General features: G+C 38.4%; 1 protein-coding gene across 1 annotated transcript; it reads right to left on the bottom strand.

Moving 5' to 3' along the window:
* Window positions 1–1,414: 1,414 nt before the first annotated feature.
* Window positions 1,415–11,066, bottom strand: fus (FUS RNA binding protein). Its single transcript, XM_059556983.1, has 15 exons — window positions 10,903–11,066; window positions 10,119–10,143; window positions 9,871–10,022; window positions 9,607–9,781; window positions 9,219–9,466; window positions 8,324–8,510; window positions 5,674–5,708; window positions 3,126–3,158; window positions 2,929–3,038; window positions 2,712–2,841; window positions 2,508–2,609; window positions 2,309–2,423; window positions 2,052–2,149; window positions 1,834–1,969; window positions 1,415–1,708 (listed from the first exon to the last, which is right to left on the bottom strand). The coding sequence occupies exons 1-15, from the start codon at window positions 10,913–10,915 to the stop codon at window positions 1,669–1,671; spliced, it is 1,599 nt and encodes a 532-aa protein (XP_059412966.1). The 5' UTR covers window positions 10,916–11,066; the 3' UTR covers window positions 1,415–1,668.
* Between the last annotated feature and the right edge of the window lie 962 nt (window positions 11,067–12,028).

Here is a 12,028-nt window from a genome sequence, read left to right as displayed (position 1 = left end):
ACTCCGTAGACTCCTGCGAGGCTTTATAAGATTATGAGATTATTAATCATTGAACAACATAATGTAACGATATTGGTGCATGCGTGTTTCAGATATGGAGAAAAAAACACTATAACCTACACATAGCACACAAGTCCGAGAATATCCGAGCTTTCCAATCACATTTTTTAGTCTTTATTATTCAATTACATTTCACATATTTTATATTCTTCTGTCCAGAAGTTCAGATACCCCTACACGTTAGTGGACAGCAGGTGGTGCTGCTCCATCTCACATGTAATTCAACATTTATTGATAGTGAGATGTAACACACACACACTGTGAACACACACCCGGAGCAGTGGGCAGCCATTTATGCTGCGGCGCCCGGGGAGCAGTTGGGGTTCGGTGCCTTGCTCAAGGGCACCTAAGTCGTGGTATTGAAGGTGGAGAGAGAACTGTACATGCACTCCCCCCACTCACAATTCCTGCCGGCCCGAGACTCGAACTCACAACCTTTCGATTGGGAGTCCGACTCTCTAACCATTAGGCCACAACTTGAGGTGAGGTTGTAAATTTAATGGTAGGTAAGTATAATCCCTTTCTTTTACCTGTGCTTTTGTTGGCTCCTAATTTTTGCATGCCAATGTTCACAACAACCTGACAACAACACACTCCTGAGGTGCAAGCTGGAGGTCTGAGAGTTCACACTTCCTCAAGAACTGAACTGTTGTGTTGTGGTCTCACCTTCATTCACCCTTCAGTATCACTGTTCTAGGACTGATTAGAAATAACTATTGAGGGGAGTCATGTTATGCTTTTATAGCCATCTGGTTCTCTATAGACAAGTGTGCACTGAGTAACTGGGACGCACCTCAAGCTCACCATCATTTGTCACTTGACATAGTGAAATGCCTTCCTATAATTTAAACTATAAATAGATTACTGTTGTGAAAACTTAATGCCATTAATCTTTAAGTAATTATTTTAGTATAATTTGATGTTTAAATATGATCGGTTTTATTGATATTTTGACTGTTTCTGTTTTTATATATATATTTTTTTTTTTTTTAATTTTTTTTTAGGAATATAGGTTTTATTCAATTATATTTTAAACTAAATGAAAATGAAATTGAAACTTGGCAAACACCGGAAATGAAGTGAATTTATTATTAAATGACTCTCGGTTGGGTTTATTTTAAAGAAAATAAACGTAATGAAAAGTAATAAATGTTTGTTTTACTCGACTATAATAAACCTGAATTTAAACAAAATATTATTTTGAGAATTGATTTGATCATTATATTTAGAGAAAAAACATTTGTTTGTTTTTCTTAATGCCATAGATAAAGAATTTAGATAGGATAAAAAGATGTTGAAATAATGTCACATTACAAGTTTAGAATTTTAAACCACGGTTTTAAAAAATATTCAAAAAGAAAGTACATTTAATAAACTGCACAAATATTACAACTGTGATTTAAACACCAGCAAATTCAGAGAGAAAAAACAAAATTTGTGATCAAGAATATCAGAATAGAGAGAACACACACAAAAAAAATTACCAGAACTAAAACAAAAACACTTTGACAACATACAACACAAAACATGAGCAACAAGGTAATACATGTTGAAGTGAAGTGAATACTGGTCACACATCGAATTAAAGTCTAAAGAGAATTGCTCCCATTAGTAAGGCCGGTCTCTGCGGTCATGTCGGTGTTCACCCCTGAAAAACACACAACGCAGGCAATGAAATACATTTTTCACTGATGAACAGCGTATACTGAAAATCAGTTTTCTACTAAATAACATTTGAACATGTGCCAGAGTGTAAATCATCAGTAATTTCACCTTGAGTCCATCTTGCCAGATCCAAATCCTCCGCGGTCACCTCCCCTCCCTCCTCTGAAGCCCCCTCGATCGCCACCACGGCCGCGGAAACCACCTCGATCAAAACCGCCTCTGCCCCGGTCGCCACCAAAACCACCTACAAAAACAGACACAGGAGTTCACTCGGTCACACACGACTGCAGCATCTTGTTCTCTTCGGCAGAAATGTTTCTCTTTACCTCCCATCGGTGGCATTCCTCCTCCACTTCCCTCCGGTTTGGGAGCTTTGCACTGATTACACTCATTTCGCCACGAGAAGTTCATATTACCACAAGTTCTGCCCACACGAGAGAAAAGCAACATTACAATAATGTTAACGTTAAAGCCGCCAGTTGATGTTTGATGTAGTATTTAATACGTTACGTGAGTGTACTGTATATAATTTGTATTATGTAACCGTAAACAATTTGGTAAGTGTTTACAAACCAACACTTACGGGTTTGAACATTTCCAGTCTCCTGCTCTTTGCTGGCCACCGCTGCCGCCGCCATTGTTGCCTGGGAAACCACCAGCATCTCTTCCACCCCCGAATCCTCCACGGCCCATCGGCCCTGCGAGAGGGGAAGAAAACCATATCAGGAAAACTAAACAAAAAAGGAGATGATTTAAAACACCACAGTGAGCTATAATCTTACCTCCTCGACCACGAGCCCCTCTCATGCTGCCGCCGCCGCGTCCAAATTCAGCTCTGCGGGTAGCGAAGGACACCTTGATAGGATTTCCACTAAAATCCTTACCTGAGGAGGAAAGATGCGACTTCGATGTGCAGGAAAAATTAAGCAAATGGAAATAAACTTGTTTTAGGGAAAAGGTAGTATGATCTACTCTGAGCAACATACCATCAAACCAATCAATGGCTGCTTTTGCAGAAGGAGGGTCATCAAAGGAAACAGTAGCCTCCCCTTTAAGCTTCCCTGTCTCTCGGTCTGTGTACAGATTTATCATGGGTAATCCTGTTTTCTTATTGACCTGTGTGAGAACACAAAATCATTAAGATAAGGAGAACTATGCAAAGACAGTTTGCTGCACAGTGACAGTTTTCTCTCTCTTTTCCACCTTGATGATGCCGATCTGTTTGAAGAAATCTGCTACGGACTCCACGGTATAGTCGTCTCCAAGACCTTGTACAAAGATGGTGTTGTTGTCAGAGTTATCCTGCTCCTGCACTGTATAAAAAAATAATAATTTATAATCAGGCTGGATAATGGTCTAATAATGCAAGAAATATATACACGTTTATGTTTTTGACTTACTATTGGGCCCACCAACTCCATGATCCCTGGGCCCTTTGAAGTGAAAGGAACGGTCATTAATATTACATATGTACACAAATACACAAATTACGCACACTTATATTACTCAGTCTTAATCATTTTGCCGGTCATATACTTCTGTACCATAATCAGTTATATATAATGTATGCTCCAGATATAGAAAACCAGACCTGATGCACATCTGTAGCTGGATATTTGAGAGAGGAACACCACACAAGCACCAACCAACAAGACACATTTTTAAAACTGATGAAAACTGGCCAACATTTGAGTAAGTCCGAGGTCTCAAGTAGGAGATTCTTTCCTTCTGTACCAATAGTTGTAGCTTGATTTATACTCATAGGCAATCCGAAATACATCTCAGACAACTCCATGTAGTGGCTTCTAATCCCTCATTGCAAAGCGGAAACCATGCAATAACCGTCTAGTTCAAACCCCTGCAACCATACTTTTACTGTCAGCTTAGCGCAGAGCAGCGATTGGGTCTTTTGTTGTTGTTGGTTTCTTGTCATCTTTATTAGTTGTAGGTATTTGGTCAACTTTAAAACATGCACAGCCAATTTTAATATTCCACCTTAAAATACCACTGGATACCAATTTGCAACCAGTATCATTCACCTTTTTAATGAGGAGTAACTCCATCATCAGCACTGCACATCACAGTAATACGTGATATTTGGACACATTACATCAATGACCGTACATTTATTGGCCATATGATAAGGTTCTCATCCTCCATCCCACAAAAGCAGATTTCCAAACAGTCAGACACTGGGCTGTGTCATTGCTTTTGCTTTCTGAGCACATCTAGATATTGGATTTTCCCAGGTTAAGCAACCATTTTTCACAACTGCAAGTAATTTGGCAAACCCTTAGAATAGTTACCAACACCACTGACGTTTTAAGAAGATTACGATGATCAACGATGAACCACCATCTTACCAGTCTAATCTTAAGTTATCAAAAAAAAATAAAAAAATAAACCCATATGTTGTACTTTCAGTATTAGGAAATATGACCATGACTCACTGTTTTAGACAGCCTGATGTTCCTTTACCCCAAGCTTTGAAATGATCTTGAAGTGTCCCATACAATCCACCATCTCCAGCAAATATTCTTTCCATACGAAACCCATGACAATTTTCACTGGATCTGGTTGCATATCAAATTGTATTTGAGCTAGCCAGATAAGTTTAAACTCCTTGTTATACCTTTAGATGCCATTTGACGTAGTTACCAGTTAGAAACCATGTGAAGAATACCAGCATGTTGGTTTCCAGCCGATGCGATCATGTTCAAGCAATTATGAACATATTACGCATGTTTCAAATTGTTATATATTGTGAACCTGCTTTGCAATATGGACCCCTTCTATCTCCAGGTCTCCATTCCTGTTGTTTTAGCTCATAAACTTGTTCCTGTTGAATTATTCCATCAGGACCTTTATCGGACAAGTACAACACTAAAACCACCTGACACCAATGGATTTGGACTACCTTTAGAATCCAGTTGTTGGCCACCTGAATCCACCTTTTAAACAGCAAAAGTGCTCAGAGTATAAGTTGGGTGCAACAAAAAGTTAGATTCAAAATTCAAAACAAATTTTAAAAAACGTATTGGATTCTTCAAGGTAAATTCTAACAATATTTTTTTGTGTGTGGTTGTTAAAAAAAAAAAAAAAAAAAAAAAAAAAAAAAGGGTCCCGGTAAAATAAAAATCAGTAAAGTGTATAGAAATTTTTCATTCAAATTGACTTGAATGATTGAGGCATTACATGCATTGTAAGAACAGTCAAGCTGATAAAGGTATGTGCGCATCACTTTTACTGTCCGACCGCCACAAAACGATACTGCCACAGTAGATGCAAGCATTGAGAAAAAAAAAAAAAAGTGCTAAAAAAAAAAATAAAGTATTTTTTGCAACACAACTGACTATTTTTGCACATCAGCTACAGAATTGTGCTTTTTTAATAAGTGCATAATAAACCACAACAATACACTTGGAGTGACCAAAACGGTCACGTTATTAACCATTTTGTTCCATGTTTCTGAGTCTGCTCAATAGCTTCTGATTCAATAGACTTCTATTCCTAAATATTCCTTATATTTGTTCCTTATATTGAGGATGTTTTTGAAGTGTGTAGCAACATTAACAAAAGAAAGAATGATGAAATAATAGCAGTAAGTCACCCCACAAATTTAATTACAGGTTATGTTCAACAGAAGAAAATGTTGTTTACACTTAAACAACATGAGGTTAAGTAAATTACAGAATTAAAGATTTTTTTTCCTATGAAGGTTTTCAAATTAGTTTGCATTTCTTTCTTAACCATCCATATTGAGCATGCTCTTGCTAAATCTATTAAAGCGTAGTTGTTTACCACACACACCAAGAGGTTACCACTTTCACTTCAGTGTAGTCTTTTAATGCAGGTTTGTCTGTGACACAACCAGATGCCCACTCCACCCCTTTGACCAGGATCTCTTTAAACCCCTTAATTTCCTTGTTTAAAGAGTTTGTCACTTACCACCAAACTTATTGAATCCTCCACGATCACCCATTCTGACGGAGAAGGAGAGAGAAGCGAGACGAATTGAAGGTTGATGAGGGTTGTGCCCCATTTCACTCTTGAGGCTGGAAAGGCCCCACCCATCTCCATCATCTTTTCTACCAGATCCCCATTGCCCCCCATCCCTGCTGTCCCCTCTCACTAGGTTCACCTTTCCCCATAACCCATTAGGGCTTCTGGGAAACCCTTTTGATATATCCTTCCCAAAATCATGTGGGGGCCCTATATCATAACCATTTTGCGCAAAATAATTACCATATATTTTATTTACCGTACAGATTTGCAGTGCATCTGTGAACTCAATCATTGTGTTTCACCAAATTAATTATTTTCTTTTATCAGTTCTTTAGCCCAGGACCTTCACCCAAAAAATATCCATGTTCTGTTACTTTGGACAGAAACTGCACACACTGCATTCAGTTTTGCATTTAAATTAATAGAGACATGACTGATGTGACCACTCTCCCCCCTTTTGGATGAAACCAACTGTTCCATACTGTTTTAGGATCCTTTTAAGATTTGAAAGGATCTTTAAACATTCCCTAATGCAAAACCTTTTCGTTTTCTTTTTTTTGCCCATAAGTTTTTTTAATTTTTGATTGATAGTCACACATGCCTAATTTATTCTTGAAACTAATCTTTCCCAGTTCCCAGCTTTCTAGAGCCTGTGTTTCTGTTTTATCCTCTTCAAAAGGATAAGCCTAAATCGCTGAACCTTGTAGAAAACAGCCTAGGAGGAGATTTAAAGATTCATTAAAGCATTGCAATACACAATTATCCTGTAGGAGAGGATGGAGAAGATTTAGAGAACAGGTGTTTTTACATGACAGCACCTTAAGGTGTGGACCAGAATGTGAGATCACAGCCATCTGCTGCTTCAAACAGTTATCTTAATTTAACCTTCCCATTAAAGTGCCCCTATTATGGGTTATGAAAGATTCATAATTTGGTTTTGGGTGTCCCCAACATCAGGTTGACATGCATGCAAGGTCAAAAAACACTTTCATTATCTTATAATATGCATACATTTTTACCTCATATGGTCAATGTCTCCCAAACTATTTGCTCAACGATTCATTTTTACAAACCCCTCCTTTGCGTGACGCTAATCTGCGGTGATTGATCGACTGATCTCATTTTAATTTCATCTTGCCTGTAATGCCTGATAATCAGTGTTTCTGAGCGCAGTGCTGCTTTGTGTACAACAAAAGCATGTGTGCTTTGGGGAAACAGCTATTTTTACCGCTCCAAAAGCAGCACCCAGTAGCAAAGAATGAACTAGCATTTTCATTCAGACCAAAGCCAAAATAAAGTTTTCCCAAGTCTGCACAAGCAACAAGTGTGCGTTGATGTCAACATGAAATGGTTTGGGATTCGTTTTAAAAAATGACTCGTTTCAATGATTCAGAGGTGTCTCTTTCTTGAGAGACAATAACATTATACATGGTGCACTTTCAGATTGAAAACTCTGCAGGATGTTTTCATTCACTTAGAGCTGTTACACACTGCATGAAAGGTCTTTTTCAAAAATCCATAACGGGGCACTTTAATACAATTTTGGGATGTTTGTGAAAGACTGTATGTTCTTGATACTATGCATGTGCCAATACTTTGGTTTTGGTATCTGGGGGAAAAATGCAGCAGAAGCAGAAACAAGCAACCATTTTAGCACTCTAAGACTCATGTTCTCACTTTCGAGTAGTGATTGAAAGAGGTTTTTCCCATTAAAACATCATACCGAATCAATTTACACCGATAACTCAAACACTTCAATGCGGATTTAAAAAAAAAAAAAGGCCAAATCAATACAGTCGTTCACAATACTCTGCATGTTAACTTTTTTAAATCGTATCAGAACATATTAACATAGGATTAAACCTAAATACCTAAGTACTTGAAAGCTAAAACATAGTAAAAGCATAACTGATGAGAAATCATAATGAAAACAATTTACTATACTTTAACACTACATGTCAACAAAACCTAAAACAATATAATCAATTATAACAGTTTTAAACTCCTGGTCTCAATGTGCAATGTGGACGTGTGAAGGCAAAAGTGATGTGATGCACTCCCACAGACAAGTAGTAAAATGATCATCTTATTTTCACTTCCAAACCCATAATTCATTCATAAAGACCTGGTCATTTATTGCAACTTTCGATTCGTTTTTGTATAATTTTATGTGAACCTTTGGCTGGTTCCATCTAGTGAAGGGTGAAGACATGGAAATATTCAGCACACCGGTACCAGCTTAACATCATGTATCATTTTAAGTAAATACATGAATGTGAGAATCACCAATAAATCATAAACCAGACCATTCTGGCTCATAATTGGATGCAATTTCTGCATTGAGTTTTACTCCAAGTTAATGTTTTGTGTAGACCGAGACTTTACACCACAATTCAAGACATTTTAACTGTAGTTAATCGAGGTCAAGGCCACCATTTACTATCAGCCTAGCCAGTTGATAAGGTGCAACACCTTTGGCTCTATTTTAACCTTTTACCTGTTGTTTTTTTCCTAAATGAAACGCAGATGCATACAGGTGGACTTTATGTGGTGAAGGTGACGGGGAAAGTGCGTGACGTGAATATTTGCTTACCCCATTCCTCCTCTGCCACGGGGTCCTCCACGACCACCTCTGTCAAAGCCACCCGCTCCTCGACCTCCAAAGCCACCTCCACCTCCGCGACCACGTCCACCTCGACCATCCTGGCTATATCCACCATCCTGGCCCCCATAGCCGCCTCCTCCTCCTCCACTCATTGGTGGGGAATCTTGGCTGTAGCCTACAACAGAAAATACAACACATTGAGATTGAAATACATCATGTCTGCCTTAAACATTCCAGCCTGACACTCCATTAGTACTTCGAAAGAACTTTTTGAGTAGATATGTAGGACTTGTTGACACCATATAGTTTATCAGCTGATGTTAAGAGCTTTTTCTAATTGATCTGTATTGATGATTGGAAGTATATTGACCAAAGCTGGAGAACAAACTGTGCATGCTCATTTCCTCTACTTTTACATTTAGATTACATTTGTTGTGGTATAAATGCTGGAAGACACTACACGACACTACGCGAATTATAGTTTGCATATTTGAGTTGACAGATTCAACAGAAAACCACGCAGCATATGGTGGCCACAGACTCTTGTGTGTTCTTTTTGTCCATGATTCCATCCAGTCAGAAGATATTAAACATAATTGATATTTGAGCTTATTATAGTACTAATTTTGTAACAAGATGCAGAATTGTAATATTTCTTTGGAAACTATTTTTTCTTCTTCTTCCATTTAATAGTCAATAAGGGTTGTGCTTAGAATTACTTGTTTAGTTCTACAACATAAACAAACGAAGCAAATATTTAAGCAAAGTTGAGTTGCTTGTTGTAAAAAGCCAATTCTATTTTTAGGTTTTGAACTACAAACTGAACAGCTCTAGATCCTATTACCACCAAATTCTATATGCAGAGCGAGTCTCTCAAGCTCACCTCCCTGTTCGTACTGAGTTTGTGTCCCATAGTTTTGAGGTGGAGGAGAGCTGTAGTTGGGAGATTGGTTGTAAGGCCCTCCTCCATGCTGAGAGGACTGCTGCTGCCCCCCACTACCCCCGTATCCACCGCTCGGTCCTCCACTGCCCCCGTATCCTCCAGACTGACCCCCACTGGCACCATATCCACCCCCACCCTCCTGCTGCTGCTGCTGACCGTAGCCAGATGACTGCGAGCTGCTGCCATAGCTGCTGAAACACAAAATGGGTTTAACATATTCCACTCAATATCATCACATTCTGTTCACTAAAAAACAACAACATTGAGCACTAGTATTATCTTTAACAAAACTAGCTTTAGACACACTGACATCCAGCTGAAATCTGACCTAGAGGCAGATGGAGGAGCAGACTGATGCTGGTTATAGCCCGAATAAGAGGACTGCTGGTTGTAGCCTGCACTTTGAGCTGGAGGAGGCTGGCTGCTGTTACTGTAGCCTCCAGAGCTGTAGGACTGACTGGACTGATTATAGCCCTGAGAGGGGGGCTGAGACCCATATCCTCCTATAAAACCACAAGGATTTAGATATGATAGCTAAAGATGGCCTATTCACAATATGTTTGGTTTAATTGGAGGCATTAATGACTAATACCTGACTGGGACTGTCCATAGCTGGAACTATATCCACCCTGAGCAGAACTGCTCTCTGGGTTTTGGTTGTATCCTCCATAGCTCTGCTGGCTGTAGGTTTGGCCGGAGGGTTGACTGTAACTCTGGTTGGACTGTCCTCCATAACCACCGTAACTGGGCACAGCAATAATTAGTTTATTGTTTTAATCATAAATGTGAGCAATCGTTAAATATTATGTCACCACTTTGGGAAGGATGCTGTAAACTTACCCATGGCCTGAGGTTTGGGCATAATCTAAAGGGAAAAGACAACGTTCATTATAGATTGTGGCTATTTTGGTCATTTACAAGTATTTGGGAGATCAGAAATCAGTCTAAGTAGGCCTTAGGAAGATAAGGTAGAGAGTATAGTTCACAACAAAACGAAATGTCATTATTTATTCCTCCATGTCATTCTAAACCTGTATGGGCTGTCTTCTGTTTGGCTGTTTGTTTGTTTTGGTCCAGCCAACAGAAGTCAAAGGTAACAATTGTTTGGATGAACTATCCTCTTCATACAAGTAAACAAGCTCCCGTTTCTAACAATAACCGTCTCACAGTCACTCACATAACGCACTAATGGTCATCGAAGCGTTCCAGTTTTGTCGCGTCGAGTGTATGTGGGTTGTCGAAAACACCAGATAGAGCTAGTTAATCATATTTAACACTATTAATTTATTGAAACGGAATGTAAATTGTTATACAGTGGGTTCGGTGCAAATATAGGTCAGTAGGACTAGAACAAGCCAGCAAAGAGCGGCAAACAAAATGGCGGGTGCCGACATGTTCTTCGTTTTTATCTTTCATAAATTAAACCATAATTGGTTTAAATACGTCTGTCGCTTCTGTAACAAGTACATAGCATCCCTAAATGTCCTCACCAAGAGCGAGTGACCCATGCCAAGTGACCTATTTGCGGAAAACCGCGAGTAGCATTTTGCATCAGTTTCTGTGTTTAGGAAGTCTATAGCGACTGTTATAAACGCGAAATCATATTGCACTGAACAGATCTCACCATTTGACGCCATAATCGCGCTGGAAATCGTTTTAGAAGCTTCTGCAGAAGACCAGTTTGAGCAATGCTGCACAGTCAGTCACCTTCGGTTACCGATATTAACTGCGCAGCTGCACGGAGATGGACGCGGTTGTGTCGGTGTGAGCCTGCAGGCGGCACCGGGGATGATGTCACACACTATCATCCGTTCAGCTCTGGATGTTTACACAGTATTTACACTAAAGTTACCATTATACAGTAAGGAAATACTGTTTAGGAAACAGGCCAATGGAAAATGGACAAAAAGTAGTCTAGTTTTTCTATTAAATTATGACTTTTCTTTTCATTTGAAGTGCACAGAAAATTGATGCATCCAATCCTAATTTCCATCAAAATCTGCCACACACAAAAATAATTTTCTTATTCATACATAAATACAACTATACTTCAATAAACACTTCAAATAAATAAATAACTGCAATCATTACAGTTAAACTATGTTAAACCATGTTGATTTGTGAATAAAAAATTACTAACCAAAGATGATGCCATAAATACAAAAATGGCCCTTGAGATGAGATGATCAGAAATACGGTTAACAGAGCAATTTCTGGAGCACTTCAACAAATGTTGAGGGTGACCGTGAGAAAAGTGTTTTGGAGGAACATTCAAATGTCATTTGACTTAAAAACAGCACATCATTGACTACCTTAAGGCCATCCCTTTTCATTACCATATTGTATTATATTTATCTCCCATATATATTTTTTTCAGAATAAAAAGAAATAAGTAGAAATTAAGTATTGCCATAATGCAACTTTGTACCATACAGGGTTAAATCTTTAGGTATATGTGAGTCCCAAAAAGTATATGATGCATTAAAAAAAAAAACTCTCAAAGGCCTTTGCAATGGCTATAACTGTGCTTCCTAAAGATAATAAACATCAATAAATAAAAACGCAGCAAAAGGGAAAACACAGGTGGCATTCTAATTTAATATAAATCCTATAATTATTTAAGAAGTTACAATACTGTTACTGAATGAATGAGTAAAAGCAGTTGAACAAAGGTGTAGTGTGCAATATTATGACTTATGCAATCAAATCATTTAGATTTTTCAGTACAAATTATCAATACAAGAAATACA

The sequence above is a fragment of the Carassius carassius genome, chromosome 1 (genome assembly GCF_963082965.1).
Source record: "Carassius carassius chromosome 1, fCarCar2.1, whole genome shotgun sequence".
Taxonomy (NCBI): domain Eukaryota; kingdom Metazoa; phylum Chordata; class Actinopteri; order Cypriniformes; family Cyprinidae; genus Carassius; species Carassius carassius.
Note: the sequence above shows the minus strand (reverse complement) of the source record. Positions and strands in the feature narration are given on the sequence as shown.